The sequence below is a fragment of the Leptosomus discolor genome, chromosome 1 (genome assembly GCF_034619465.1).
Source record: "Leptosomus discolor isolate bLepDis1 chromosome 1, bLepDis1.hap2, whole genome shotgun sequence".
NCBI classification, from domain to species: domain Eukaryota; kingdom Metazoa; phylum Chordata; class Aves; order Leptosomiformes; family Leptosomidae; genus Leptosomus; species Leptosomus discolor.
The window spans coordinates 117,370,728-117,396,312 of record NC_141391.1 but is presented as its reverse complement, the minus strand read 5'-3'; the positions used below and the strand labels follow the sequence as shown (position 1 = coordinate 117,396,312).

At 48.2% G+C, this 25,585-nt stretch overlaps 2 protein-coding genes across 2 annotated transcripts in view; one reads left to right on the top strand and one right to left on the bottom strand.

Moving 5' to 3' along the window:
* The window catches only part of ILDR2 (immunoglobulin like domain containing receptor 2), a 35,963-nt gene extending 28,473 nt beyond the window's left edge, over window positions 1-7,490 (top strand). Inside the window, exons 7-10 of the mRNA XM_086463131.1 lie at window positions 3,171-3,287; window positions 5,102-5,312; window positions 5,929-6,619; window positions 7,455-7,490. Coding sequence (XP_086319257.1) covers window positions 3,171-3,287; window positions 5,102-5,312; window positions 5,929-6,619; window positions 7,455-7,490 — 1,055 coding nt within the window. The remainder of the gene's footprint in view (window positions 1-3,170; window positions 3,288-5,101; window positions 5,313-5,928; window positions 6,620-7,454) is intronic.
* Window positions 7,491-22,505: 15,015 nt separating this feature from the next.
* On the bottom strand, window positions 22,506-23,942 carry LOC104349293 (uncharacterized). The gene is made up of 2 exons (XM_009954796.2): window positions 23,861-23,942; window positions 22,506-23,425 (listed from the first exon to the last, which is right to left on the bottom strand). The coding sequence occupies exons 1-2, from the start codon at window positions 23,910-23,912 to the stop codon at window positions 22,506-22,508; spliced, it is 972 nt and encodes a 323-aa protein (XP_009953098.1). The 5' UTR covers window positions 23,913-23,942.
* Window positions 23,943-25,585: the final 1,643 nt, after the last annotated feature.

Genomic DNA, 25,585 nt, shown 5'->3' with positions numbered 1-25,585 from the left:
AAGTAGTTTATGTCTCTGCATCTGTATTTCCTTATAATTAAGATGGGCCTAAAAATATTCAGACCTTATTAAAGGGTTATGACAATTTACAGGTGAAGAAGGGTGTAAGGAGGAAGCAATGATATCTTTGGTTCTCACATGAAGGAATAATAAAGAGGTTTAATAAGTTGAACTTTCAATATCATTGCAAGAAGTATTTAATAAACATAGAAAAAAATATGCTTCGTCTATAATTGAAAACTTTTTATGAGCTGTTCACAGTCATGTTTGCAGATTTAAATCCAAAGTTAATTTCTAGATGCTTATAGAATTCACCAAGAAATTCATTTGCCTTTTGATACATAGCTGCAATAGCAAGTCGAGCATGAAGCTAGCTAATTTTCCATCAGTTCCAGGAGCTATAGATATTGCCCAAATGGATATTTGGCACAGCCTCAGCATGGGTACTGGCTCTGGGGAGTCAGTGTCTGGAAGCTGCCTGTTTAAGTTCCCCAAAGGTTATTAGTAGGCCAGAGTAATTTACAGCTGATGGTTGTTTGCTGGCCTTGTATAAATGAGGTGGCAGCTTAGCTGAGCTTAGTAGATACATCAGAAGAAAGAATAGCGAGAGACCTCTTTCTTGGCAAGGTACCAGACAGGTCAGCCATGATGGTGAGGTGAGTGGAGAACTCGCCTTGATGTTGCTCGCACAGTGCAGCAGGATTCATCGCTTCTGAGGCCAGTCAGTCCAGACCCTCTTCCTAGCATCAGCCTCGCTTCAAGAAATGCGATGGTCTTCCACTTTGGAAGGCAGAGGCAGGGTTCCTTGTGTTCTGTAAATCGCTGCGTGCAAATGCAGTCATTGTGCACAGGTTCGTGGGAATAATGAAACACAGCGAAACTATAGACTGCTGTCAGCTAAGCTGTCCGGAGACATGTTGAAAGCAGGACCCTGATAGGCTCATACTATGTTTTAAGACCTAATTCCTTTCCCAAGTACAGATAAGCAAGGTAATATTTCAAGATTTGACCAGGTGGCCAAGAAGGCCAATGGCATCCTGGCCTGTATCAGCAATATTGTGGCCAGCAGGAGCAGGGAGGTGATCATTCCACTGTACTGGGCTTTGGTGAGGCTGCACCTCGAGTACTGTGTCCAGTTTTGGGCCCTTCTTTACAAGGACACTGAGGTGCTGGAGAGGGTACAGAGGCGGGCTACCAAGCTGGTAAAGGATTTGGAGCATGTCTCGTGTGAGGAACAGCTGAGGGATCTGGAGCTGTTTAGCCTGGAGAAGAGGGGGCTGAGGGGAGACCTTAGCGCTCTCTACAACCACCTGAAAGGAGGTTGTAGCGATGCAGGGGTCAGTCTCTTCTCCCTAGTAACAAGGGACAGAACAAGGGGAAATGGCCTTAAGCTGCACCAGGGGAGGTTCAGGCTGGGTATTAGGAAGAATTTCTTGACTGAAAGGGTTGTCAGGCTTTGGAACAGCCTGCCCAGGGAGGTGGTGGAGTCACCATCCCTGGAGGTGTTTAAGAGACGGGTAGATGCTGTGCTTAGAGACATGGTTTAGTGGTGTTGGTGAAGCTGGGACAAAGGTTGGACTCAATGATCTTGGAGCTGTCTTCTAGCTGAAACTGTTCTGTGATCTAAGATGTGGTTACTTACCTTGCACGTGCACAGTCAAAACCCACAGTAAAGCACTTTCCTCCTGAAGCAATTTGCAGGGTTATTACAGGAATCATTCTGCCCATTTCTATGGCATGGCCATTTCTGAAGCAGAGCATGGTTATTTAATAGTGCACAGACATACGCACAGCAGTTTAGGACAGAAGGTGCCTAAGAATACCTCTGCCAAGTCCTTGTTCTGCCCACACAGAGCATACTATGCAACCTACTACCAAACGCATGTGTTTGTTAGTAGCTTGATGTATTGGGGGGGGGGGGGGGGGGGCAGGATAAAACAGTGAAGAACAGGTTGGCTCAAAACCACCATCCAAGGTCTAAGTATTTAAATGGTGCCACAAGAGGAGCACTCATGCAACACTGCAGTATTCACACAAGGGAACGTATTAACCCCATGCAAGGCAGACAGGTTCTATTTTGTAGTGCTAAGTGAATTGTCCTCGCAACAGCTCTGTAATGAGGCTGAGTGTGAGGGTTGTAGTCCTCTTTTGAACTTAGACCTGTGTTTCTGTCACAGCCCCAGGCTGAGACCTTTCTTAAATAATCTGCTAAAAAAGCCTTATTTTCTGATTGGTGGAGTTCTCTGCTTGCTGACTATAGACCTGCCTTGAGGAAGTCAGGCTGTTCGTAGGGTTAGCAGATAAAGTGTGCCTGGAGCCAGCCTGCCAGAGTTAGAACTGCAGTGGCTCCAGGTGTGTAGGGGCTTCTTTTCTACACACAGGAATGTGGAAAAGCCAAAAAAGCTGTCCAGACTTCCCCTGTAAATGGAGTAATCCCAGGAGTCAAGCACCTAATGTATGTGTAAGACATACCTTTTCCATAAAATAAAGCATTCAAGAATGCCAGGGCAGGCAGTTTCACAGTTACCCAGTGACCTGATTGGCCCCATCACTGGATTCGGTATAAATCTCAAAGCAATGTGATGTGCTTTGTGGGACTTTCTGTGTTTTTTTCTGTGTTCTCTGAAGCTTCTCCTACCACATGCTCTTCAACCTGTGTAAGCAGAATTCATAGGGATGGGAGGGTGGAGTGGTCCTGCAGAATGACAGCTCCCAAATGCTCAGCCACCTGCTTCCCCTGCAGACTGGGAGCTTGCAGCCTCTGCGACATAGAGAAAGCCTGATCTTGTGCAACTGCTTCTCCCAAACCATGACGAATCCTTTCTGTAGTGCTGAGGAAGGGGAAACGAGTGCTACTTTTCTCTCTGCCATCCTCTGTGGGAGGTGGAATCACTCTGGCAATGACACCAGTTGATGCATTTGGTTGTACAGATTGGGCATTTCCAAACCATTTTTGCTGTTACTGCAAACTTTATAAATGATGCAGCTGCTCAGAACTTCACATCCCACGTTACAGACAAATTCCTTCTGAAGCAAGGGCTGACTCACTCTATTTTGGAAGACGCAGCCTACCTGCCTGCAGACGTGAGCTCAACTACAGAAGCTTTATTGTTGGAAAGTCTCTTTGGACTTAAATGTATTTTCATCTAACACTTTTCTTTTCTCCCTAGCAGTGCGCAAAGGGTACAGGATCCAGGCTGACAAGGAGAGGGACTCCATGAAGGTGCTGTACTATGTTGAGAAAGAACTGGCTCAGTTTGACCCAGCCAGGAGGATGCGAGAACGATGTGAGGAACAAGCGTGGTTTGATTTCTTTTTTTTTTTTTTTTTTTTTTCCACTGACCTGTAGAAAGACTGCAAACTGATAGTTAAAATTTCATTGGCTTTGCCTTAGAGCCAGCCTCTAGGATATGATGTCCAGGATATGGTACTTGGGGCAGATAAAGTCTAGATTTTAAGCATCTACAGTTATGTTCTGATTTTAAAGATCTGCTTACCTAATCATCCTTAGAGCAAACAAGGTGAGGGATACTCAAAAGCTCATGAAAGTTGTCCACTTGGATAATTAAACTTTTGGATCGTCAACCGATCGATGTGAAAAGCCAAGTCCGTATTCATGTCTTCCACAGCCTGTGGTGTGATAATAGCTGGGATATTGTCTTCACAGTTTCTGTACGTCTTACAGTGTGGTACTTGTAAATTCGCAGCATGGCAAAATAGGGGGATGATTTTACTGAAAGCATGATTTGTGGACTGCAATGACCACTGTGGTTTGAAGGATGCAGAAAGGTAGTTTGGAGAGGCTGTTGCCCTGCAGAAGGAGCATGGACTACAAGAAAGATTCAAGAAGCCAGGGGATTGTCAGATTTTGTGACACTGGTCAACATCAGATCGGAGGTGGTAGACGCATCAGTACTGACGGCTTGGCAGTCAGAAATTGCAGGTGAAGGGGAGGAGGGTGGTGAGCAGGGACGTGATGCAAATTCAGACCTGAGATTCTGTGTGGAAGTCCTTGCTGTCTTCCAATAGCCTCTTGCAAGCTTTATTTCCCTAAATAAAGGCTGAGGCTGCGCTTAATTGCTGTCAGAATACAAACCCAAGTGAGGGTCTTTCTGCATTAGGAGACAGAGGTGCAGTGGTGGGACAAGGTGTATGTGCATGAGGAGGGCTTGTAGTGCCGCTTGTTGTCCTCTGGTTGTTCTGGGCGGAGGACAGCAGCAGGCTGGGGGCTCGGTTTCCTCCAGGCAACATCCGATTTGTGCAGAGTTCACCCACATTAGGCACTGGTAGAGGCTCGTTTAAAACAGACATGTGAGATCCTGCAAATCAATGAAGGTCAGGGCTTTAGGGAATGACACTGCATCAAAGCTCTGTACAGATTAGGCATAACTAACAAATTATATATACTTCTAAAACAGTCATTGCTGAGCACACTGTCTTCTCCACCCACAAGATTTACTATAAAAAGACCTTTCCAGATTGGTATGTCAGGCCTCCAGATGTCAGTGTGCTTGACGGGGTAGAGACTGACAGTGATTCAGACAGTCTCTTGACTTTTTTTCTTCATCTTTTTTTGAGGGGGTTGTTTTTGTTTTAGCTGGGCAAGTCAGGCCAAATGCAGAGCCAGCCTGTCTCACACCAGGAAAGGGGGAGGTGGCACAACTGCTGTGATGATGCCCTACCAATCAGTGCCCACCTCGTGAGTGCGCAGAGCCCACATGTGTTACTGAAGCCGGGCTGAGAGGGGATTTCTGCTTGAAGGCTGAACTCGGTTATCTGGAACACAGGCATCTGATGCCATTTGTGATACCCTTAGAATATCCTACCTGGCTGCCAGCTACCAGTTCAGAAGACCTGTAGGTCTAACAGCAGCTCTGTGTCCAAACTAAGCTCCAGGAGTCTTAGGCAGGATCGGTCAAGGGTTTGGAGAAAGGCCTTGGGTTCCACTTTGACTTTTTTTTTTTTCTGACGGAGGGCAGCTCAGCTTCTTTCTGAAAATGCTGCAGCTGGGCTCCCCACAGCCTTCATGTCCTCTCTTCCCCTCTCCCACAGGCCATCAGGTGATGCCTATCTCATTTCTTTTCTGCAACCTCCCCTGCAGATAACAACACCATCTCTGAACTCAGCTCTTTGCATGAAGAGGACTTGAACTTCCGGCAGCCCTACCGCCAGTCGCGAAGGAAACCTCTGCCTCCCGCGGGTGACCTGGATGGTGATGCTGAATACTGGGCAGGAGTGATCGGTGGGGGCAGCACGTCGAGGTCACAGGCTGTCTCTGATTACAGAGATGAGCGGGACAGTTTCCGGCACAGGTGAGGGGTGCCGTGCTGGGAGGCAGCTCTGTCTGGCGAAGTAGTAGAGAAAGGAGAAGGGGCAGATGGACTGGTGGCCCTTCTCCATTTCCTGCTGCTCTGGTTCTGCTTTGCAGGACGGAGGGGTTAGACAGAAACATGAAATCTGGAGATGTCATTAGATGAGGTCAGAATGAATATGATTCCTAGAAGTCTGCTGAAGCCTTTCCCAGCTGGGCAGAGCTAGGTATCAGCTGCAGTCCAGGTGGGATGTAGAAGTGAGATCAATAGGAAACCAAGGCAACCTTCCCAAAGTGTTCACTTGAGATTTGTGCCAGATGCCTCCAGCACTTCCCAGTGCTGGTGCTCTGTGTTAGGAGTCACACCCTGGTGCGTTGGTGCAGCAAGACCTGTACTCCAGGCAGAGTCTGAGCTGTCTGCACTAAGCTGCCTTTACGGTCAGCAGAGAGAAGCAGGGATTTCAGGGATGTGATACGATTCTTCCTACAGAAGACAAAAACAGGTCAGATGATGCATGTCTCAGGAGTGCCTGTTTCCCTCCATTGTCTGTGAAGGCAGCCAAGGGGATGAGCGCAGCTGAATCCTGCCCTCTAACACTACCTCTTCCCTCCTTCAGCCAGCAGAGATCCAAGTCCGAGATGTTGTCCCGCAAGAGTTTCTCTGTAGGAGTGCCGGCCGTCTCTATGGACGAGCTGGCAGCCTTTGCAGAGTCCTACAGCCAGCGGACCCGGCGGGCAGACAGCCAGGAGACGCGGCGTTTCGAGCGGTCAGAGTCGCACGGCGGCCGTGGCGGGGGGCTGCCCCACCAGGATAGCTCCCTGGAGGAGTACTACACCAAGCGTAGCAGAGGGAACCGAGAGCCGCTGACAGACTCGGATCGGGGTTGGTCATACAGTCCACCCCGGAGACGGGCCCATGAGGAGAAGCACCTGCCCAGGCTGGTGAGCCGGACGCCCGGAGGGAGCCAGAAATACGATCACTCCTACCTCAGCAGCGTCTTGGAGAGGAAATCCCGGAGCTACGATGAGAGCGGTGACTGTAGTGAAACCCCCTCAAAGCTGAGCTCGCAGCCCAGCCAGAGAGGAGGGGGTACATACTATGCCTGGTCACCACCCTCTACCTACAAAGCTGAGAAGTCGCAGCAGCAGCCGCAGCAGCCGCCACCACCACCTCAGCAGGAGGATGGGGAGGACACCCTGCCCCCGTACAGCGAGAGGGAGCTGAGCCGAGGCCCTTCGTACAGGGCCAGGGAGCAGGCCTACCTCAACGCCTCTGACAAGAAGAGGAAAAAGGACCCCAAGAAAACAGTGAGGCCATGTCTGATGTTCCTGATCTGAATAGGCTGAGTGGGGAGCCACCAGGCAGGGGTTACTAACCAGGTTTACGGGCAAGGGGGCTCTCCAGGAGGGTAGAGCCTGGAGTCCGAGTGTGGGGAACCCCAGATAAGGGGAGTCACTGTGGGAAGAGGGCAGTCACTGTGGGTGTAGGAGGCCAGAAAGGAAGATAGCTTCTACACAGGACTTCATGATGGAGGGGAGAGACAGAGGTACCTGGGACCAGGGAGGTAAGGGGTGTTTTTGGCATCTGTGGCCTGGTGATCCAAGGAAGTGGGAGTTTATGTAGTGTTTAGGAGGATCATGGTAGGAAAGGGAACTTACCCGGGGCTTACAGAAATTACAGGGCATTGCTTTGGCCTTGATCCTTGTTAAGGAAGGGTTGAGAGGCTCTGGTCTTCTGCACTGGGACAGGGCTAGTAGGAAGGTACGGTGTAAGAGACCTCATCTTCCTGAAAGGGGTGAGATGACAGACTCCTGCGAGTGCATGTGTAGGGGCCATGCATGCCAAAGGCATTCCTCACACAGGATACCAGCAAGTGCAGAACATCCTGCCACGGTCAGAGCTAGTGAGGACCAATGAGATCATGGTTGTTGCGGAAGGGAAGCTGGCTGAAGTCTGGTCCGTGAGGGAAACCTTGTCACTAGAGCAGCTTGGCTGTTAGGCCTGAGCTTAAGCGTCATGTGTGAGAGAGGAAAGGGGTGGACAAAGCTGTTGCTGTTTGATTGTGTCTTTGTCAAAGCCATGTCTATCTCTTTGTCCATTCCATGGGTGCTTTCCTGTTGACATGTCTCTTCTCTCTTTCAGAACGATTTCCCAACGAGGATGTCCCTTGTGGTTTGAAGTTGTGGACATGTCATGTTGATGGGCTGGATAGCACGAGGTGACTGCAGTTGAAAAGATACAGAGCAACAAGGAAGACAAGCCTCCTTGAACCTTCGTGGTCATCGGCCGTGGACTCTTTCAATTGTTCATTCGTTTCATCGGGGAAGCAGAGGCTTTTGTAAGCGACAGACTCCTGTGAATAGCACTGTCTCAGAGGCTCTGGGAGTCTGCCAGGAAAATCAGGCCAGGGCTGTCTTTGGCACCCTGTTTTCCAGTGCCCTCCATTCTGCGCTGGAAGGCAGCCACGTCCCTACAGTCCCTGCATCCCTGAACTACAAGCGAGGCTGCCTTCGTGCCTCTTGCCCTGTCTGATGTGCAGAGAGAGGCCTGCGTGCATACCTCTTGCTCTCTCTGTCTCCCCAGTTCTCTGTTTGGATCAAAATTGTCTCCATACTTACACTTAGAGCCTTTTCTATATCCTCCCCATGCTGGGAGGAGGCCTTGTTCATACAGCTGCAGACTACCTCCAGCTGATCAGGCCCTACATCGTGAAAGAAAATCTACATCTTTTCAGATGCTATAGAAAAGGACTGATGAGGTGTTACTTTGGCAAGGGCTGAACAGAGAGAAAGAGACAATTACGGGCTGGTTTGTTCAATATATTTAGTTCTGTTCATTGTGTGATGAGAGTTGCAGGTGAGATTGATGTATTGTTTTAAAAGTGGATCAAAGTAGCTTTTATTGTGATGAGAGCATGATGTGTTTTTTCCCCCGCCCCATCCCCAACTGTGATTTGTTTTGATACAGTTGCATCTCCTTGCAGCTGAGCTATGACCCTGTAGCACTTCCTGCTAGAATATCTCCTCCGCCAGATCATAAGCAGTGCTCTGGCCTTGCTGGCGCTCTGTTTCCAGCACCACCCGCCTGCTCTGCATAGTGAGTGGCCTTTTTGTTTTAAAGAAGCAAAAAGGCAAAAGTCTCAGTGAGAGGGCAGCTGCAGATCTTCATTCTGCACTACTGGTATTACTCCTTTGTGGTCATTGTTCCCGGACACTGAAGAGAGCAGTAACAGCAATGGAAGAAGAATTAACACTGTGGATGAACGCAATCTTTGGAAGTCACCTTTTTGACTTACAGCCATTTCATTCACTTCCGTTGTGATATGGTTTTAGTGGCTGTTGTCTCAGGAACAGCTGAACTTAGAAGTGAGTGCTTCACACCATTTCGAAGCCTGGCATTCTGGTTTTCATAGGATATTTCTTTAATTTTTAGCTGCTAAAATCATACTGTGAAGGAAGACAACGGGAACATTTTAAGGTCCAGTAGTTTGATCCCTATAAAGCCTAGAAGCAACTTAGTGCCCTATTGCGTTATGGACATTGTCAGCCTCTGAAATGCCATCTCTGTCGTTAACTCTGGAAATCTGGGGAGCTGTCTGGCCTCAGGGGCTCACTCTGGCAATACTGTTTTGACCAAGAGATTTATTAACATCACTGCAGTTCCCCATAAAAATGATAGATTAATTTCTGTATTACTCCTTTGCCAAATCAGTTCACCAGGAATGGTCAGGGGAGAGGAAGAATAATCTCCATAGATTTGATGACAGTGCAGTTTTCATGCTAGAAGGTGAATCACTGAAAGGATGGCTTTCTTCTCCTCCCACGCTCCTCTAGCAATGACTGTAGTTTTGGAAATCCCAGTCCTGGGTCTTCCTGGCCAGAGAAGCATTAGCCTGCAGGGACATTAAATTATGGAATCACAGAGTGGTTTGGGTTGGAAGGGACCTTAAAGCTCATCCAGTTCCAACCCCCTGCCATGGGCAGGGACACCTTCCACTAGACCAGGTTGCTCAAAGCCCCATCCAGCCTGGCCTTGGACACTGCCAGGGAGGGGGCAGCCACAGCTGCTCTGGGCAACCTGTGCCAGTGTCTCACCACCCACATATTAAAGAAATTCTTTGTATTTAAGTCTAACCTCTTTTAGTTTAAAATAATTTCTCCTGGTAAAAATACAGGCCCCCTTAAGTACTGGAAGGCCACTATAAGGTACTCCCGGAGCCTTCTCTTCTCCAGGCTGAACAACCCCAGCTCTCTCAGTCTGTCCTCACAGGGCAGGTGCTCCAGCCCCCTGGTCATCTTTGTGACCCTTCTCTGGACCCGCTCAAGCAGGTCTGTGTCTGTCTTGTGCTGGGGGCCCCAGAGCTGGATGCAGCACTGTAGGTGGGGCCTCACCAGAGTGTAGTAGAGGGGGGGCAATCACCTCCCTTGACCTGCTGGCCACATTGCTTTTGATGCAGCCCAGGATATGGTTGGCCTTCTGGGCCGTGAGTGCACATTGCTAGCTCATGTCCATTTTTCATCTACCACTGTCCCCAAGTCCTCTGCAGGGCTGCTCTCTATCCATTGATGGCCCCAGCCTGTATTGATAGCAGGGGCTGATGTGACTCAGGTGCAGGACTTTGCACTTGGCCTTGTTGAACCTCATGAGGTTCACACGGTCCCACTCCTCGAGCCAGTGAGAGTCCCTCTGCGTGGCATCCCTTCCCTCTACTGAATCAACTGCACCCCTCAGCTTGGTGTCACCCACAAGCTTGCTGAGGGTGCGCTCAGTCCCACTGTCTGTCATTAATAAAGATAGAACAGTATCAGTCTTAATACAGACCCTTGAGGGACACCACTTGTTACTGATGTCCATTTGGACATTGAGCCACTGACTGCTACTCTCTGGATGCGGCCATCCAGCCAATTCCTTATCCATCAAATAGTCCATCCAGCAAACCCATGTTTCTCCAGTTTAGTGACAAGGACGTTGTGTGGGACTGTGTTACTTAACAGAAGTCAAGGTAGATGACATCAGTTGCTCTTCCCCTTACCCACCAGTGGTCACTCCATTACAGAAGGCCTCCAGATAGTCAGGCACACTTTGCCCTTTGCTGGCTGTCTCTGGTCACCTCCCTGCCATTCGTATGCCTTGGCGTAGCTTCCAGGAGGATCTGTTCTGTGATGTTAAGTGGGCACGGCGGTGAGGCTGACTGGTCAGTAGTTCCCAGGGTCCTCCTTTTTACCCTTTTTAAAAATGGGTGTGAGGTTTCCCTTTTCCAGTCACTGGGGGCCTAGCTGTCTGACTTCTGTGACTTCAAATAGGGAGAGCAGCTTAGCGACTACATTTGCCAGCTACGTGCCAACTTATATCTACTTGTATTATGGTTGGACAGACTTAAGTATTTTCATCTTTTCTCATCTTTAATGTATGATCCTGGGAAAATCACAGCACAGTTAACAAGAAGTAGGCAGGTGGTGGCCATCTGAGGTCTCCATGGCCTTGAGGAGCAACACTACATGCTGTTTAGAATTAAACATTTCATCCCTGACACACGATGATACTAGCAGCAAGAAATGTTGATGTTCCGTTAGCCTGAAAACCTTAGGAACCCCTCTGCCATGAATTCCAAGGGAGTTTAGCCTGCTGTCTTTTCCATGAGACATCCAGCAGACCCAGGAAACATTTTACACAGAAATTGGGAAGTGCCTGTGCAACAATGATTGTGTCAGAAAGGGGCCAAACCAGTGATTTAACAGCCTCTGAATACCGGTATTGTAAATCGTACTGAAAGCCAGAGCGTCACAATCTCCTCCTCATTTCAGTTCTGTCTGTCCCTTATCTCAGTCACTGTAGTTTATTGGATCAAGCCCTCAGGAATGCGTTGTGTGTATTAAAAATACAAGCCTTCCCCTTGTTTATTTGAATCGGTTTTGTTTGCTTGATGCTGGTACTTTAGGGCATTTGTACACTATGTGTAAGAAGTTGCCATTTATGTATCTAGCTTATAAATAAGTAGTTGCAAGCTAATTCTCTTAAGGAAACTATTTTAATTGTAGAAACAACTGTTCGTAAGAACTGTCTAGCATTTCTTTTGAATCCAAGTACCTGGAAGAGTATTGAAGATTTTATCACTAGTGATTCTACGACTTTTACCAGACGATAAAAATTTCAGCCCCTCAAAAAAGGAGCAGGTTTTAATTCCCTGAAGTCAGGTCAGGGCAGCACCCATCAGTTGGCTCCACTTTGCTTTAAAATGTCAGATTTCATATCTCCCTATACAAATCTGAAGGAATTTTCAGTTACTTGATAGTGTCTGTCCTCAGGCCATCTTTATTTTTCCCGTTGGAAGTGTGATTGCAGCAGCACCAAGTGGACGAAATCAAAAAGTGAGGGGTGACTAGAGCAGGGCTTCCATCTCTATAGCTACACAACCCTAATGACCCGTGACTCCTGCAACAGAGGGGAGCACGGGGCACGAGGCTGGTGGAGAGGCTGAGAGGAGCCTCTTGTTTCAGAAATGAAGTAATGGTTTATGTCTGCACCATCCAGAACACCTGCAGAATGCTGGCACTGGAAAATAATGAGCCTGATTATTACGGGGTCTCAAATTATACATTTTCCAGTGATCAATTTTTATTGTTGGGGTAAAATTAAAATCCTTTTCATACAAGATATGGATGTCTGGGTCATGTCAAGGACACGGATGGCTTTCTGGCCTTAAAATGAAGCATCACAACAGTGACTTGCTAAGAAGACAACCGGGATGATGAGTGAATCCTGTGAAAAAAAAAAAAAAAAAAGAGCCCTTAGAGCTACAGCAGGATCAAGCATCAGCAGTAAATTTGGCTGTGCTGTCAAAAATGTGATCTGGGCTACTGAAAAAAGTTTTGACATAACAGAATGGGAAAATAAATATCAATGGTAATAACTTCTCAACAATCCCATTATTCCTTTAAAGTACATGGTAAAAATTCCAGTGGGTGGCTTCAGTGTGAATATCCCCAGACCGCTCCACTTCCACTGAAATGGAAAATTAACAAAACTAGCACTTTGAATACTTGAAAATTTTGAGAAACTCCGACATACACCACCTGAGACAGCCAGCCAGAATTGTTCAGGTCTTTGTGCTGGCCCACATACAGGGGACTGGAAGTGTGAGCACCCCAGCCTGTGTTACTGTTACTGGGTCAGAGATGGCCGTCAGCAGCGTGCCCCACGCCCGCCTCGCCTTCCCTGCAGCCAGCACTGGCAGCTGCATGTGCTGAGGTTCCCTGAGAGGTCCCAGCTTCTGCTTTTGATGTCTGGGTCCTTCCATAGCTCACTGAATTGCAGTTTTCATTTTGGCTTGACAGGGCAAGGGGCAACGGGCACAAACTGGAGCACGGAAGTTCCGCTTGAACATGAGGAGGAACTTTACCCTGAGGGTGGCAGAGCACTGGAACAGGCTGCCCAGAGAGGCTGTGGAGTCTCCTTCTCTGGAGACATTCAAAACCTGCCTGGACGTGTTCCTGTGTGATCTAATCTAGGTGGTCCTGCTTTAGCAGGGGGGTTGGGCTAGATGATCTTCAGAGGTCCCTTCTAACCCCTGACATTCTGTGACTCTGTGATTGTGACTCTGGGTACCTGCTGCCGGTGGATCAGCAGTTACACTGCTTTCCTGACCTTTTCCAACAAGCCCCCTCTAGGTGGACAATACCTGTTCACCTGTAACCTAAGACAAATGGTTTTGCAATCACCAAGGAGACTTTTACATGCCAATCCTCTCCAGTTACCTAAAATTGGCCAGAGAAATTTGTGGGAGTGGCAAAGAAAGTATCAGGCATTGTAAGGTGGAACTGGCCTTTTGCAAGGAGGAGGGAAGGGGCATTCTCAGAGCATTTTTTTTCAGGGAGTTTCAGGAGAGTTAACCGCACACAGATTCCACCACTGGGCTGTGACCAGCTTCCTCCAGTAACAGTGATCTGACACTGTGCAGAAGAGCTTTGCTTGGTCAAGTTGCTGGTGTGCTGCTACAGTTCCAGGTTGTCCTGAGCAAAGTAACTGCAAACTCTCTGTATACTTGAAGAGGACTGTGTCCCTTTTGAACCAGGGTCCCTCCCAAAGCTGCTTCTCTGCAGAGGTGCAGGACAGCCCCTGGGCTGTACAAATATAGATCCCTGAGAAGGAGCAATCGCAAAACATTTGAGAAGTCAAACCTTGCTGCAAAGTGTAACAGGTACATAAACGCAGCAACGCGGTGTTTATCATGCCTGGGCTATTCTTAAAATAATTTTAATGTCATGGAGATTGTTTTGCTGAGAAACCACTTGGAGCTGTCTTCCTTTTTCTCCAGGGAGCTTTTACTCAGAGATGTGGGTGAGGATCTGTTCTGTGTCATTAAGTACAGGGTTTGTGCTGTGTGGAAACAGAAGCTAAAGGGGCTTTAGCTCATTTCTTGACTGGGTCCAGGAGCAAAGAGTCCTTTGGCATAAGCCAAGCACTGCAGATCTGACTGTGACTCTGGAAATCTCTGTGGTACAGCATCTCCATCGGGCTATACTGGCCACGCGTGCTTTCTACAACAGCTGTGATGCTGAACCACCCTCATCATCACTTGGGGCGGCTAAAGCCCCTTTCCCATTGACTGGGAGAACAGAAAAGAGATCCATCATGTAATGTGATGGGACAGCTATCGTTTCAGTATGATCTTAAAAATGCCAGCTGGGTGGGCATTAGAATGCCTAGAATGCCTCCAGCATTAGAAACAGAAAAATCTTAAGAATAAAGTCAGCTGATACTAAAGGAATGAATCTGCCATGATTCCCATATGAATTCTCTTGTGACCTTTATAATTGCTTTTCAACATTCACCTCTGCCTGCATGGGGGCCTTTGCCAGGAGAGACCTTCACCTCCTCTCCCTGTCTGCCTGTCACTTTGTGTTATGCTTGTAACCCCTCTCTGACCCCTCTGCTTTCCTTGGCTGTTCCCAGTTAACCTTCAGCGTTGTGCCTAGGGGTTCTGGTCAATTTAGATGTAGAATGAGTGGCATTTTATAAAAAGACATTTTTACCCCCTATAAAAGCAAGAGCTAGAAAATACACAAAACAAAACCCCAAGCCCTCCAGATAATCTCTCAAGCCCAAGGAGGGATGTTACATTTTAAAAATTAAAGCTGAACGTAATTTCAAAACAAGTAAGTATTGTTTTTGACCCCAGGGCAGCTTCAGTCAGAGCTCTGAAGTGCAAACAACAGAAGCAAATGCATTCAGTTTTCATTGTCCTTGGTGAGAGCAGTGGCAGAGAGAAGCAGCATTTCGTAAGTCATAGAAAGCAAAGGGGATTCCAAGATACTATTAGTTACATTTGAGTTTAAAAGTATGAACTAAAAGTTGACAGGCTTATCTTAAAAGCAAAACTCAGTTCAAGGAAATGGCAAGGTTTTAATCTCTACTGCCTGGTAGTGGCTCTCCATCACACCTGCTCACCTTATATAGAAAAATGTATTTTTTTCTGCAAAGCCTCTACTAGTGCTCCGAGGACAATGTGCCCTCTGTGCCCCAAGCACCAAAATGAACTTAGAGGTGAGAGGAGTCTCTTGCGCATCCCTGTCCCAGGTGGAGAGTCCGTGGAGCACCATCACTGTCCCTGTCGTGCAACCCAACAGACCCACCTTTAGTTCCGTTGGTACAAGCTACGCAGTCTGGAGACTCTGGGCTGGGAACGAGGTGCCCGCTGTTGCTGACTTTTCATACACCTTGTTGAAAGCGCTGACCCATGGTATCATCCTCTTAGTTCTCTTGCAGTTTATCAGTGAGCTGGGTTTTTTTCTGCTGCCGTTGTTCGCCTACAACAGCCATTTCCTACCCATTATGCAGTGAGTGAGTGGCTTTCTTTGCTGTACTTGGCTGTTGTTATTTTACTTAGATTGTCCTTCTCTCCAGTAACGAACTTATTTTCAATATGGGAGGGAGAAGGACAAAATAATGTATAATGTATAATGAAAATCCAACACTTTTATAGCTTTTTGGGACACAGCCTCGTCCCCAGTTACCACGCATTATACATTTGCCATGCTTGCAGTTTCAAAGTTGTTGCTTTTGAGTTGTCACCATGGAGAATAAAAGCAGGAAAAGATATCGCCAATCTGCCTTTTTATTATCCTGCAGGCAAACAATTTGCCCACTTTTTGCTAACAAATGAGCAGTTTACACGAGCAGTTTTCAACCCTTTTTTGATAAATAATGGATGATAAACCAAACATTTTCCAGTGGAGCAGTAGACCCCTTCATGAATTTCATACCTAGCTCACAGGATAACGTATGCGCGCACATTCTGCCCAGCATCCTTTCATACAAGAAATCCCTGCAAGCACCCCATGGAGTCACACTCCTTCACAGAAAGGAAGTCCCCTGGTTTTGCAGACCTAAAAATCTTTTCCCTGCGGATTTTATTGGGAAATTTATCTTTTTCCTACAGACATGTTCTTTGCTTTCGGCAGTTTGACCCCTTTGACCTTATGTCTGCGGTACTGTGGATCAATATTTTTCATCTCCCATAAACAAGCAAATTCATTCAGATCCTGCCTCCACGTTATAAATAATGGATGCAGACTCTTCATTCAGATCCCGTCTCCATGTTATAAATAATGGATGCAGCCTCTCACACTGTTTGCAGATGTGAACTGAACAGCATTTACACGCTCAGATCCGTACCTCCTAGGCGTTACCCAGTCAGGAGCAGGAGAAGCGCCCGCAGCTCCCAGCTCTGGTCCGTACTTCCCTGCGCAAGGCACATCATCCCTTGGCTCCTCAGCTTCCCTCCCATGGAAAGGGGGGCAACCCAGGGGCTGCTGCTTCCTAGGACAATGCTGGTCGAACCCCAGCGAGCTCAGCCCCGCTCTGGACGCCTCTCCCAAATGCCGGCCGGCATCACCGCTCCTCTTGGATGTTCTGGCTCTGCACTGAACTAACACCCCAGCGTTATGCCCTTGGCAAACACGGACCCAGACGCAAGCGTTACAGGTTCCATCCTCACATTCGTACCCTGACAAGTCAACAGCCGTGGCCCCTGCGCCAACAATACCACGGTAACCAAGCTCCCCCCTCAGAGACCCACCAGGCCCCTCAGCTGGGAGCACAGCACTGAGGGGAAGCCTCCCAGGTAACCCCGAACAAGACCCCCCGCGCCCTGCCCAGCCCGGAGGAGCCCTCCCTAGCTCGGCCTCTTCCCGCCGGGCCCTCACCGCCTGCGGAGGGGCGCCCCCTGGCGGCCCGCCTCGGGCCGCCCGGCGGGGAGGGGGCGCCCGGCCGGGGGAGGCCGCGGCATCGGATCTCCCCGCCGCCCCCAGCCGAAGCGGCAGGCTCCGAGGGGGGCAGGAGCCGGAGGCCTGGCGAAAGGCCGATCAAATGGAGTGCGTAGCGTTAAAGATCTCTAAACTTAACACTGCCTCTGAAAATCATCGTTAATACTATCCCCCCCTTCCCTCATGCGTGAAGGTGCTCCGTGTTTCTTTGGGCCTCTTTATTCCTCCTCCTTCCCTCAAGGCCTTCCCCCTGCCCAACGAAGTAATCTCCAAGCCTACAAGAAGGAAAAGGTGCCCATACGTTGAAGACGAATAGGAGTGAGGAAGACATGACAGCAGAAATACCGAGAGGTTGCCCAGCTCTGCGGGAAGTCGCTTCTGGCTGGGGAAACGTTTGTGCAAGCAAGGTAGAAGCCAGGAGTGCCCCTGCAGCTCCCACAGTAACTTCTGATTACTCTTCATACAGGCAAGGCTCTTCTGCCTCCAGACCCAGTCGGTCCAGAGCTCTTGGCTATAGGTACAAGTTTGTGATTCATGGCTGTTTCTGAATTAGAGAAATGAGCCTGGAAAAAATTGCCTGAAGTGGCACGGGACTGTGTATTACAGGTGTAGCGCTTTCAGGTAGCCCTTGCTGTGTGGCAGAAATCCTTTCTGGTTGTATCTCAAGTTTGTTTCCACCAGTCCCTCTAGAGCAGGTGGTGGTGATTTTCATGTCTCAGTTACCACATCTTCTCTTTGAGCAACAGGTTAGTCAGCACACTTGTCTCTGAAGAGGTACTCCAGGGTAATGAGAGCTTGAGCTCCAACTGGATGCGTTTTACACTCAAGGGCCTGCTAAATGATTAATTTATTTAGTCTCTTGAAGTTCCCTGATTCCTGGCAAAGCCAAAATGCGTGTTTCTAGAGGCCTCAGTCCCGCTCCCCTTGGAATCACAAGTTTCGGCAAGGACTTTAACATCCAGTAAGGTGGGGATCAGGTAAAACCGTAGTATAAAAAGCCAAAAGCTTTGCCTCTTATGGACACGCCACCATGTCCTGCCTAAGGACCACTGCATCTATTTGTCATCGCTAACCTACACAGTCACAGACAACACACTTGTTGTCCATGCAAATGGACCCCCGACTGGAGGATGTAGGGGTGCGTGTGGGTTACAGCATGTCGGCCAAATGAGAACTGCCCCAGGGCTGCTGGCACTGTGGGATTGTGCCTGGGGTGGGGGGGCACAGCCCAGCACAGCTTGCTGCAGGCTCCTCTTAGGGAGCAGCCTCGATGCTGGGAGCAGCCCCCTGTCAGCATCCCCCACAAGGAGAATTGGAGCCCTTCTCTCATCTTCAGATCAGTAAGATTCTGCAAGAAGGGTGAGGTTACTAAAATGAAGACTACCTTAGCTATATAAGCTCTTCCTGGATTTCTCTTTCAAGTTTTTGGCAACCTTAGATTTTAAAGGGTAGGCCTGCACAGTTAGAGTTTGAGGAATGCCTGCCTAAAATGCAGGTCCAACGAATCTTTATGCATGGCCTTGGCTACTGTTACTAAGCGGGTGCAGGAAGGATGTGTGGGCCTGGTACCTGGGATGTTTTTCTTTAGAACTCAGAGCCCCAGCACCTTGAGCTGAAACTATCAGCACAATCAAGTCCTTGGGATTTCTGGGAAAGTAAAACTACTCAAATTAGCAAAACCACAGTCCGCACGCATCCCAGCACAGCCAATTTACAGACACTGCACTGCACACCCCTGGCAGCCAGAACCGATGGATGCAGCTTGGAACCCACACCTTTGCTGAACTGAGCTGCCAAGACCAAGAGGAGAGCACTTGGTCTCATGCACAAACAGGCCTTCACCTGATGGCCAGAGATAGAACTTGTGTGGGTAGCAGGCTCGGAGCCCAAGGTATGTTTTAAGTAGTACAGGGGGAGTGAAATGTGGTTTGTTTGTTGTTTGGATTTTTTAAAATAGAAATATATATTTATATATAGTAATTTTCATCTTCACTTCTGAGAAGAGAGATCTGAGGCTGCCTTCTGTTCAGGACAGTATGGTGCCTGAGTGGAAAATTTCACTCCTCAGTTTCAGCAAGATGCAAGTTAGGCTGGTTCTTGTAAATAGCTGTAAAAAGAAAGTTACTGCAGCAGAGCTCTGTAATCAAGAGGTCTCCACGGACGGCCTGTCATCCTGATGAGAGACACTTCTTAATTAAGCAAAGATGTCGCATTGGAGCTGAAACACTTCCTAAGTATCCCCACTTCCCTCATCATATCAATGAGTCTGGAGTTACAGAGCTCCCAACAACAAGGGGTTTTAGAGGATTTCAAATGAATTAGAAGTCTGAAAGTCCAACACTGGAGCATGTACAGCATGCAGAGAACAAATTTCAAAATGTGTTTGAAGAGCAGTAGCATGGTTTTGTACTACTGCCAAGATCTCTGAAAGGAAGAGTGCAGGTACTATTGCTGGGGAGACCCAAGACCATGCACTTCTGTGAAAAGCTCAACTTTACTTGCAGGCAAATCAATTAAGCAGCAGCCCTTGTAGCTAAGCTTCACTGATTTCCTGTCTGAGCACCTCAATTACACTGATTGCGTGATTAAACTCGTTCCGATTAGTGGGAAAACCAGAGAGAATCCTTGGTCAAAATACTGGACAAATGGTTTAAGCTAATAAGGGAGGACACTGGTGTTTGTGAAATGGCTGGTCGTGAGAGCCTGGAGGAGAAAAGGAAAACATCTGCCTGCAGATAAGCACTAAATCCAAGCACTGGAGCAAAGTGAAAGGGTGGTGTGCTGCAACACATCAAGTGGCAACACAGACATACTCCGTGAATATCCACTGTGTTACTCAGCTGATTAGTACCCTTGGGTTATGCCTACACCAGTGTGTAACACAGCCCCAGGGAGTGAGCCTGAGTGCACAGTCCCTGATCATCTGCTCTGCATAACACATTAGCACACTATATTCTGTACTATATTCTGCAGTAAAATTGTTTGCAACAGTCCGCATTCAGTAACCGATTGCCTCCGAAGGACCGCCAGTTGAACAAGGCTGTCCACCTTGCAGGGCACCCTGCAAGAGCTACAGGTCTAGGAGACCAGGGCACAGGCGCACCAAAACCAACACGTCGTCTGGGCCATGTCTAGTTAGATGGCAACCTGGCATTTTTGGAACCTGAAAGATGGATCTCTGAGAAATCATGCAGCAGAGTTACAGGCAAGTCCTCACCGCACTTTTGGTTGCCTTTCCTGGAAAGAGGCTGGTCCCAAAATAGCCCACTGCCCATTCTTCCCCTACCTCTATGCATGACAGAGAGAGAACATGAAAGGTGTAGGACAGAAAATGTCCTTAGATGTTGTTTCTTGGCTCTCCCGCTCCCCTCTGTCCCCAGGTAAGGGAACCATATATCAAGCCGAATTGCATGCTGCGGGCTTTGAACGAGGGAGTTTCTAACAACTGAACAGAGAGAGCATGAAGTGCCCTGGCTTGGCACGGCGAGAGCGAACAGTGAAGGCACAGAGGCGTGCACTGCCTAGATGCAGTGTCTGTACGAAGACTCCTTGGGCGCAGATAACTCCCACCAGCAGGTTCTCCATGTGCCCAGTTTGAAAGGTAAATGGCAGCGCTGGAGCAAGAAAGTGCCAGGTTGTCCAGCTGGGCTAATACTGCTTGGCTTCTGTGCCCCTGGCACCTTTCACTGTGTAGATGTAACCATCCTGTTCACTGCCTTGCTCTGCTCCTTCCACAAAAGTACGCGAGAGGCTGATATTCCAGTTCTGAGGCAAGAGATGTTTTCAGACAGATGATGGGGGAGAACTAAAATTCAGAATAAATACATATTTTGGTAACAGTATGTGCAGCAAGGGCACCACAGAAATGCAGTTTCCATCATATCGTGGCAATGGGGGTCTCCCCAACGGGGCTGGGGGAATGCAGAAACAATAAAGGCAATGTGTCAGGCTTTTCCAAGTCTAGTCCTCCCTAGAAACAAAAATAGAAAAGAAAAGCAGCAAACATCTTAAATGCTGTGTTTCTTGGAAACTAACAGCAATACTAGACAGGTTATTTATTCCCTTTTTGGCCTGTCCGTTCTCCTCTGACACTAAGCCCCTCGGTGGTGTGTATGTACTCTGTTGCTTGTGAGGCTGTGGTCCAGATTGGACTAATGCAGCTTAAAACGAACTCTCCAAAGCCCATCATTTAAAAAACATGGATCAATTTACGGATCTGACTTAGGGCACAGCCACAGTTACTCAGCACAGCTGTGTTAGTTCAGGCTCTAGGGGAGGAGGTGGCAGTGAGACCAAGTGACTTACACCAGATCTACTGCCAATGGAGCATGAAGCTGTGCCCTCTGTGATAGCCACTGGTGGCTACGGGAGGTACGGATGTATCTGTGTTACTCAGCCAGTGATTCTGGTCACATTCCTCCTGTTCACAGCTTGCTGGCTTCCTCGGGATCCTTTGCCCTTAGCGACATCCCGTCTTTGGGAGCTCACCTCTGTGTGCAAGCTCGTTGTTAGCATTAGGCCTATATGCGGTGCTGAAAATAAAAATTCTACAGCACAACCGATTCGATCACTTCATGTTCTTGCCTAAAGCACACTGTGATTTCTTCCCCTGTTTGGCTCCGTGGGTGGAACAGGCATTTCAGTATACACTGCCATGCTCATTACAGGGAGTTCTTACACGCTGGAGATATTAACATCTTTGTTATTACTGCCAGTTCTCTCCTCCCACGTACCAAGCGGTCGCCTGAGCTAGAATTCCTTTTAAGGATAGACTCCCAGTAGTAGTATTCTCCTCCTCAAAGTGAAGACAATCTCATCAGAGGTCAGTTCCTTCTGCTTTCTCAGAATCCTGCCTCCCCCATCTTCCTTAGAAAGTCTTTATTAAAGATGTCAAAACCACTCACAAAAATGTAACAGAAATTCTAGAAATCAGTGTCACAATTACCTCTTCGTAATCATTAACAACTCAAACCCATAGCATTTGAGTTAAAAAGTTTTATGCAAGAAAAAATGTTTAACATTTTAATATAAAAATCAAAGTTTGACATAGCTTTTTTTTCAAATGTCATCCTTTTTCTGTTCATCAACTGACAATTAGAAGATCACAATTAAAAAAGTCATCCTAAATACTTTTAAAAGCTGTATAAAAACATTCATAAAGTGCCACCCACAAAAGCACCTAAACAAGAATCTGAGAGAAATACCTATTACGATGTTCATTTACGTAACTGCTGCTGAGGACTAAGCTGTCAGACAGCTGCGTAATTTTTGGAACTGTCAATTTAACAGCCATAAAACCCAGCAAAAATACCGTTCCATAGGTGTGGCCCCAAAAGGGCATCAGCTGGGCCCACAACATGTACACAGAGAGGCACCAGCAGTGTTGTGGGGTTTTAAAATAAACAGATGCTAACACCTCCTAAAGCCAAGAATACCAGCACGTGGGAAATGTGGATTCTAAGGGGAGCGACCATCCCAGGCTGTGGTCTTACCACGAGGGAAAACCCAGGCAGCTTGTACAGAAAACAGGTACAGATTTTAGCTGGGTTTTACTGGGATAAAAACCACTCCCCACTAGAAATAACAGAAAAAGGCACTGATCCTTGGAATACCTCTATGCCCTTCTCTCTGGCCTTGAACATACCATACCATATAAGCAGGTTTCTTTCCCCCATCCCCAAAAGAGGGGCTCAAAACAACCACCACACCGCAGCGAACATGCACTAGTTCATTCGGCAGCAGCCTCCCTCTTTGCTTGAGTGTCTGGGCAGTGCTCACCAACAGATTTACCCAAAAGAAAATGGGACAGGCTCTGAGGGCTCCCTCCCCCAAAATTCACGCTCCGCATGAGGTATCCAGGGAGCAGCTGTGTGTCTTCTCAACCCCAGGTAGCTGCCTACAGTCCGCACGGCGTTCTCCTCCCCGCCACCTACTCTGTGTGGTGCTTCTGGTGGCGCATCAGCTGGGGCTGGAACCGAAAGCTTTCCCCGCACTGGGCGCAGTGGTATGGCTGCTCCCCAGTGTGGATGCGGGTGTGCTTGATGAGGTTGGAGTTGCCACTGAAGCCCCGGCCGCACTGGCTGCATTTGTAAGGCTTCTCGCCAGTGTGGGTACGAGCGTGGTTAATGAGGTCGGAGCTCTGCCCAAAACGTTTGCCACACTGCCCGCAGGCGTAAGGCCGGATGCCATCGTGGGCTCGCTGGTGCTGAAGGAGGTGGGAGTGTTGGCTGAAGCTTTTCCCGCAGGCTGGGCACTTGTAGGGCCGCTCGCCCGTGTGCATACGCTGGTGTTTGATGCAGGTGGAGCTGTCACTGAAGATCTTCCCGCACTCGCTGCACACATAGGGTTTGAGCCCAGTGTGGATGCGCTGGTGCTTGAGGAGGTTGGAGCTCTGGCTGAAGCTCTTCCCACACTCTGCGCAGGTGTAGGGTTTCTGGCCTGTGTGGACCCGCCGGTGCTGGATGAGATGGGAGCTCTGGCTGAAGCTCTTGCCGCACTCCCTGCACAGGAACGGGCGCTCCCCAGTGTGCATTCGCTGGTGCTGGATGAGGTGGATGCTCCGACTGAAGCCCTTGCCACACTCGGAGCAGATGGTGGGCCGCTCCACACGGGGGGCTCGCCGCGAGGCTGCCGCCACCCTTCTCTCCTGTCTTTTCACCAGGCTGATATCAGAGCAAGGCAGCTTAGCCTCCTCTTCCTCCTCACAGGCACCTTGCTGAGCCTCCGAGGAACCGCGCTGACTTCCGTGGCTGCCCTGCAACTGTTCCTCTCCTCCTCTGCACCCCGCTGCCAACACATCCTGCAGATCTGCGCTTGCAAGGTGATCTGGAAGGGGACCTAGCTCACCACCTGGAAAAAAAGTATGACTCTGTGATTCTCGCTGGGAAGTGGCACAGCAGAGAACGGGCAAGCTGTTATCCTAGGGAGCCTGGTCTGCACTGTGTGGGAGAAGCAGTAAAGGGAAGACTGGGAGCAAATGGAAACCTAGCTGCAGAAGAGGCTCTACGGCCTTCTCATGTGACCCGGAGCAGACGTGCCATGAGCAGCAGAGCCAAGGGCAATGCTACAGGTGTCTCCTTGCCCCCAAGAAATCTTCACATTTTGTCTTCTTAATATTGTGTCTTCTTAGACACGCTCTTAACAGCAGGCTGCCTGCCTGCCCTGAGGGGGAAACAGCAGGTCTCAATACAAGCTGTGTGAAATAAAGTGCCTTAAATAACAGAGACAGGTCAAAGAACATTTTCCTTGCTCTGTGTTTATAAACTTATCTAACTTATTCCTCACCCATGTATGCCTCCTCCAAGGCCTCATGATCTTGTTCTTCTCCTTGGTCCATCTGGGCAGTTACGTCAGGTTCAGCAATCAGAAACCCTTCTTACAAAAACAAACAAAAGCAATCTTAGATGAACATTCAGCAAGAGCTTGTCACACGTCTTAAAATCTACTGCCCCTGCTGAACATGGGGAATGAGAGAGTGATTGCAGAAAAGAATGGAGTCAACTGAGCAACAAACATTTATGGACATCCTGTGCACTACTGAGGTATCTGGTGTCAGATACTTTCCTTAAGGAAGATTCAAGGTTGCCCCCCTTCTGATAAGTGATATACATTAGGACCTACACCAGACATGCTGGACTCAGAACTGGTTGAGAGCAATCACAGATACAGGTGTAAGCAAAGAGCAAAACCCAGCCATACTTACATGTCTTGAATAATGACATCCAAAAGACTAATTCCTAAGATTATTTTAAATGGAAAATAACCCTTTAGTCACCAGAACCTAATTTTCTTACTTGCTACCTCATCTCTTCTTTCTCCTCCAAGACTCTCAAGCTGAGGCAGCAAAACCCAACAAAACAGGCAATTTGAGTCTTGTCTACTCCAGCTGGATTCTGTTAGTTTCCAGCCTGGCATCTCTGCTGAGCTCCAACAACCGCCATGATGCAACTGTTGGGCAGGGTGCTCTTACAAACACCGTCAGCACCAAAGACAAGAATATCTCCTTCAGCATTTACTATTTCAAGGCCCAAACCAGCCAAACAGTAAGCAACAGCAGCTAGCATCAAGAGGGCAGGCATTAGCAGTTGCTGCAGAAAAAAATGCAGAACAGCAGAGAAAATACAATGCTAAGAAAAATTCTACTTTATTTTAAAAAGTAAGTATCAGAGATGGCAGGGAAATGATACCATGTGGATCAATCTAGGACCAGAGACTGACGTGCATCACAGGTAAAGCCGAGATCACTTATGGGAATATTTTAAAAGCATTTAAGACATAACTTTCCCCCTCCCCATTTATCTTTATAGTTACTTAATACTAGTTTGCATCACTTCAGAAATATACCCCCTGAACTCCGCTTCAAGCTACCAATCGCTCTGGGCAACCAACACCTCCGGACAACTACTCAGGCTCCAGGTGGAACTGACTAACTAGACAGATGGGTGCTGGTGCAAACAAACAATGTAACTGATGGGTACCTGGTCCTGGACCACTTCATCCATCACCAACAGCTATTTAACGACAGGGAATGGGTAATAAGGGATTAGATGGTGTCAGAATCAAGGAGACAACGCAGAAGAACAGAACAGTTTTGGACCTCAGATGCCAGTAATTCCAAACCCACCAGTCTTGAAGTCTTTTACTCTGTGTGACAAAGCTGGACAGAAAGAAAGGGAGCAAGCAAAAGAGAAAGGCTGCAATCCTGAACTGCAGAACCATTAAAAAAAAAAAAAAATCAGATAAGCAAAAAAGAAGCCTTAGCAAAACCCCAGAAACTTTAACAGTTAATAAGCTGAGTCCCTACTTTAAATATTTGCTGAATGCTGAAGTGGACCACCCCTGCAGATGGATGGTTCCCAGCAGTTCCAAGCCGATACACAAAGGGAGGGAGGTTGCCTTCTGTGGCCCTGCAGCATTCAGGACTTTGGCACTACCGAGAATTTCTGCTGCAACAGCTGACCAAGCTATCTACAAGCCGCAGTACGTACCAGGTGGCCCACCCCGACTCTA

Excerpts from the sequence above, each read along its gene's own strand:
- LOC104349293 (XM_009954796.2), bottom strand. The coding sequence starts at position 23,912 with ATGGACCAAGGAGAAGAACAAGATCATGAGGCCTTGGAGGAGGCATAC. Across the intron at positions 23,426-23,860 it reads CTTGGAGGAGGCATACATGG|GTGGTGAGCTAGGTCCCCTT; the intron begins GTGAGGAATAAG and ends CTTTTTTTCCAG.